The sequence below is a fragment of the Fonticula alba genome (genome assembly GCF_000388065.1).
Source record: "Fonticula alba strain ATCC 38817 unplaced genomic scaffold supercont2.14, whole genome shotgun sequence".
Classification (NCBI taxonomy): domain Eukaryota; order Rotosphaerida; family Fonticulaceae; genus Fonticula; species Fonticula alba.
This window is the reverse complement of record NW_009242984.1, coordinates 468,352-471,662: the sequence shown is the minus strand read 5'-3', so window position 1 is coordinate 471,662 and position 3,311 is coordinate 468,352. Positions and strand designations below refer to the sequence as shown.

Genomic DNA, 3,311 nt, shown 5'->3' with positions numbered 1-3,311 from the left:
CCCCCCCCTCGCCGACTCACTCACCCTTGCTCCTTGACAGACTTTCGGCCCCAACCCGCTCTTCGAGAACACCGAGCTCGTCAAGGAGCTGTCCTACAGCAATCCCGAGGACGATGACGAGGTTCCGGCCATCAGCACCTCGGTCATTCACTTCAAGGACCAGCAGACGGACGAGGCGGCCGCCGAGTCGGCCTCCGCCGTGGTCGGCCAGAAGCGCCGTGCCCCGGAGGACGACACCGCCGATGGCTTCTTCCACATCTTCGCCAAGAACGATCGCGAGTCCTCCGAATGGCTGCTCAAGATCTTCGGCAAGTACCTCTTCCCCAGCGCACACAAGTACTTCGTCGGGGACATCCCCCAGGTGGATCTTCTGGACTTCCCGGAGGACATCCTCGAGATGGACGAAGTCGAGGAGGAGGAAGAGGAAGGCGATGAGGAGGATGATGAGGAGGAGGAGGACGATGGCCTCGATGAGTATGCCACCATGCCTGGCGATGGCCACTACCCTCACGGCCACCACCACCACCACCACCACGGCGACGGCGACGGCGACCACATGTATGTGGATGACGATGACGATGGCGAGGAGGAGGACGACGTCGATGGCGAAGGCGCCGGCGAGGAGGACGATGATGACGCCCTCGAGCAGGACGACAATGGCGAGGAGGATGGCGACGAGGATGCCGAGCTCCTGGACGAGGACCTCGATGAGGAGGACCTCGATGAGGAGGAGGCCGACGAGGCCGCCAGTCATCACTCGCATCATCGTCACCGCCACCACCACCTTGAGAATGCCGAAGAGGAGGAGGAGGAGGAGGACGACGACGACGCCGTGGCCGAGGAGGAAGAGGATGACGACGATGATGCCATGGCCGAGGAGGAAGAGGACCAGGACCTTGACGAGGACCAGGACCTTGACGAGGACCAGGACCTTGATGACGACCAAGTCGAGGACGATGGCGACGATGCGGAGCTCCTCGATGAGGACGGTGCCGCCGGCGCCGCTACCGGCGACGATGACGAGTACTACGAGGAGGAAGAGGAGGAGGATGGCGCCGACGCCGAGCACTCCCACGATGCCTCCCACCGCCATCGCCACTCCGCTGAGGCTGCCCCAGCCACCGCCGCCGCCGCCGGCGACGAGCCCCTTTACAGTGGCGGCGAGGAGGACGAAGAGCTCGAGGAGCTGGACGCCGAGGAGGACCTCGAGGAGGAGGAGGAGGAGGAGGAAGACAATGCGGCCGATGATGACGCGCAGCTTCTTCAGCACAACGAGGCGGTCACCGATGAGGATGCCGACGAGGATGCCGATGATGCTGCTGCTGTTGCTGCCGGCGTCGACGGGCAGTCTTTCCACCCTCACCATGGTGGCATCGGTGACGATGAGGAGGCCGGCGCCGTGTTCGGGGACTTTGGCGGTCACCCGGTCGACGATGATGTCGGCCTCGTCGGGGCCCTCGGTGGTGCTGATGATGACGTCGATGGCGCTGGCTTCTACCATGGCGGCTTCGATGATGATGCCGGCCACCATGGTGGCTTTGGTGACAGCACGGCCGAGGCTGTGGCCGCCGCGCCGACCGACTCCGACGGCGGTGACGAGTGAATGCCCCAAAATCGCATCCTGGCGATTATGTCCTTGCTCCTTTGTCGTCGGGGGTCGTATTCCCTCTCTTCTCGCTGCCCCCTCCCCCAGTTCAGACATCTCGGCTACGGGACTACTGCTGCGCCCCCATCTCCTTCCCCTTTTCACACACTCACTCGCGCAAAGCCCCGCGTGTGAGCGCGTGTAAGGCTAAAGCATGAAGAATGGGGCTGTCGTGGGCCTGCTGCCGAGAGCGAGATCGAGAGCGAGAGAGGCCGAGAGACAAGCCACCTTTCCGGTGAGCAGCAACATCGTCGAGTCCCAAGATATCGCCACGCGCGCCCGTGTGCTCCTGCGCACCAAACCCATCTACCATTCTATCCTGCCATGGGCTGCTTCACGCGCATACGCGCGCGGAAAAAAAATGCGATGCGTTGACGTATCGACCGGCTTTCGGCCCCCTTCTCCTCCCTCCTCTCTCTCTCTCTCTCTCCCCCCCCCCTCCACACACCCTGGTTGCTTCCCTCCACACCATCTCCATCTCTCTCTCTCTCTCTCTCTCTCTCCCCCCCCCCCTCAGCACACGCTGTCCGATAGAGCTCGCCTTCGGCGGGGGGTGCGCACGACATTCTGTGCGATCCCCCGCGCGGCTTCCTCCGAGACAGCTGCTGGCCCCCACCCCACCCTGTGCTGCCCCCGCCTGGTGCGCGAGCGCATACCCCCCCCCCCCGGCCTCAACGGCTCTTCCTTGTACCCTTTTTCACCCTGTACCATATACACAACACATACACACAACAACACATGCCGATACATCGCCGCCCCATAACCGGGGAGGGGCTGGGCCGGCAGCAAAGCCAGCCCATCACTCCTCCCAAGGCTCTCCCCCCCCCCCACCCCCTGGGTCGGCCTCCGGCGGCGGGGGGGACTCTGTGGAGTGCCGTCGATCTAGTTGCGCGCGAGGCGAAAATGCAGCCCCTGCGCCGGCATCTCGGAGCGATAATTGCTTTTCGGGTATTCGATTTACGTCTCGTCGGATTCCAGGGGCCTGCCAACGGGACAGTGTGGAATGGGGAATGAGAAGGTATGCGGGGCTGTGCGGCCGCCCCGGTCTTGCCCGTCCCCCCCCCCCCCCGGGCCCGACACTGGGTCCGCGAGGCGGGAGTGAGGAATTGGGTTCGGCCAGGGGGGGCAGAGAGCGGGATGGGCCCGAGAGGTAAAGCCTCATTCCGCGCAGGGCGGGCCCCCTCCAGACCGCCATATTTTGCCGCGGCCGCCCGCCTGCTTGCCCATTCTCGTTTCCCCCCTGTGTTGGTTCTCTCGCCCTCGTTCGCGGGGTCCATCAGCAGGTCCCGACCAATTTCCGGAGCGCGGATGTCACCCCAGGGGGCGGGGCGGCCGCCAGACGGCGTCCAGTTCGCTGCCCGGGGCCCCCCGGCCGGACTTGCGCGGCCGAGGGCACGCTATAAGCCGGGAGCATCCTCGGCCCGGGCCGCGCAGGTGTGAAGACCAGCGGCCTCGGCCGAGGGGCAGGGACAGGCCATCGGCCCTGTGTGCGTGCCGCGTCCCCCCCGCCCGGCGTTCCAATCCCCTCGGCCGATGGCGGCCATGGTTCGTAAATTAATCCCTCAGGGGGGAAAGGCCCTCGGGCATGCGCGCGTTTGGGAGTGCCCTTGCGCGGGGGGAGAGGGGGTATAGACCATCGGCAGTCGTCGAGTGGAGAGGTCGGCGA

The 3,311-nt window shown here is 65.3% G+C and overlaps 1 protein-coding gene across 1 annotated transcript in view; it reads left to right on the top strand.

The window, feature by feature from the left end:
- The window catches only part of H696_05846 (hypothetical protein), a gene marked incomplete at both ends in the record, with an annotated part of 2,937 nt that extends 1,334 nt beyond the window's left edge, over positions 1 to 1,603 (top strand). The window contains one exon of the mRNA XM_009499646.1: positions 41 to 1,603. Coding sequence (XP_009497921.1) covers positions 41 to 1,603 — 1,563 coding nt within the window. The remainder of the gene's footprint in view (positions 1 to 40) is intronic.
- Positions 1,604 to 3,311: the final 1,708 nt, after the last annotated feature.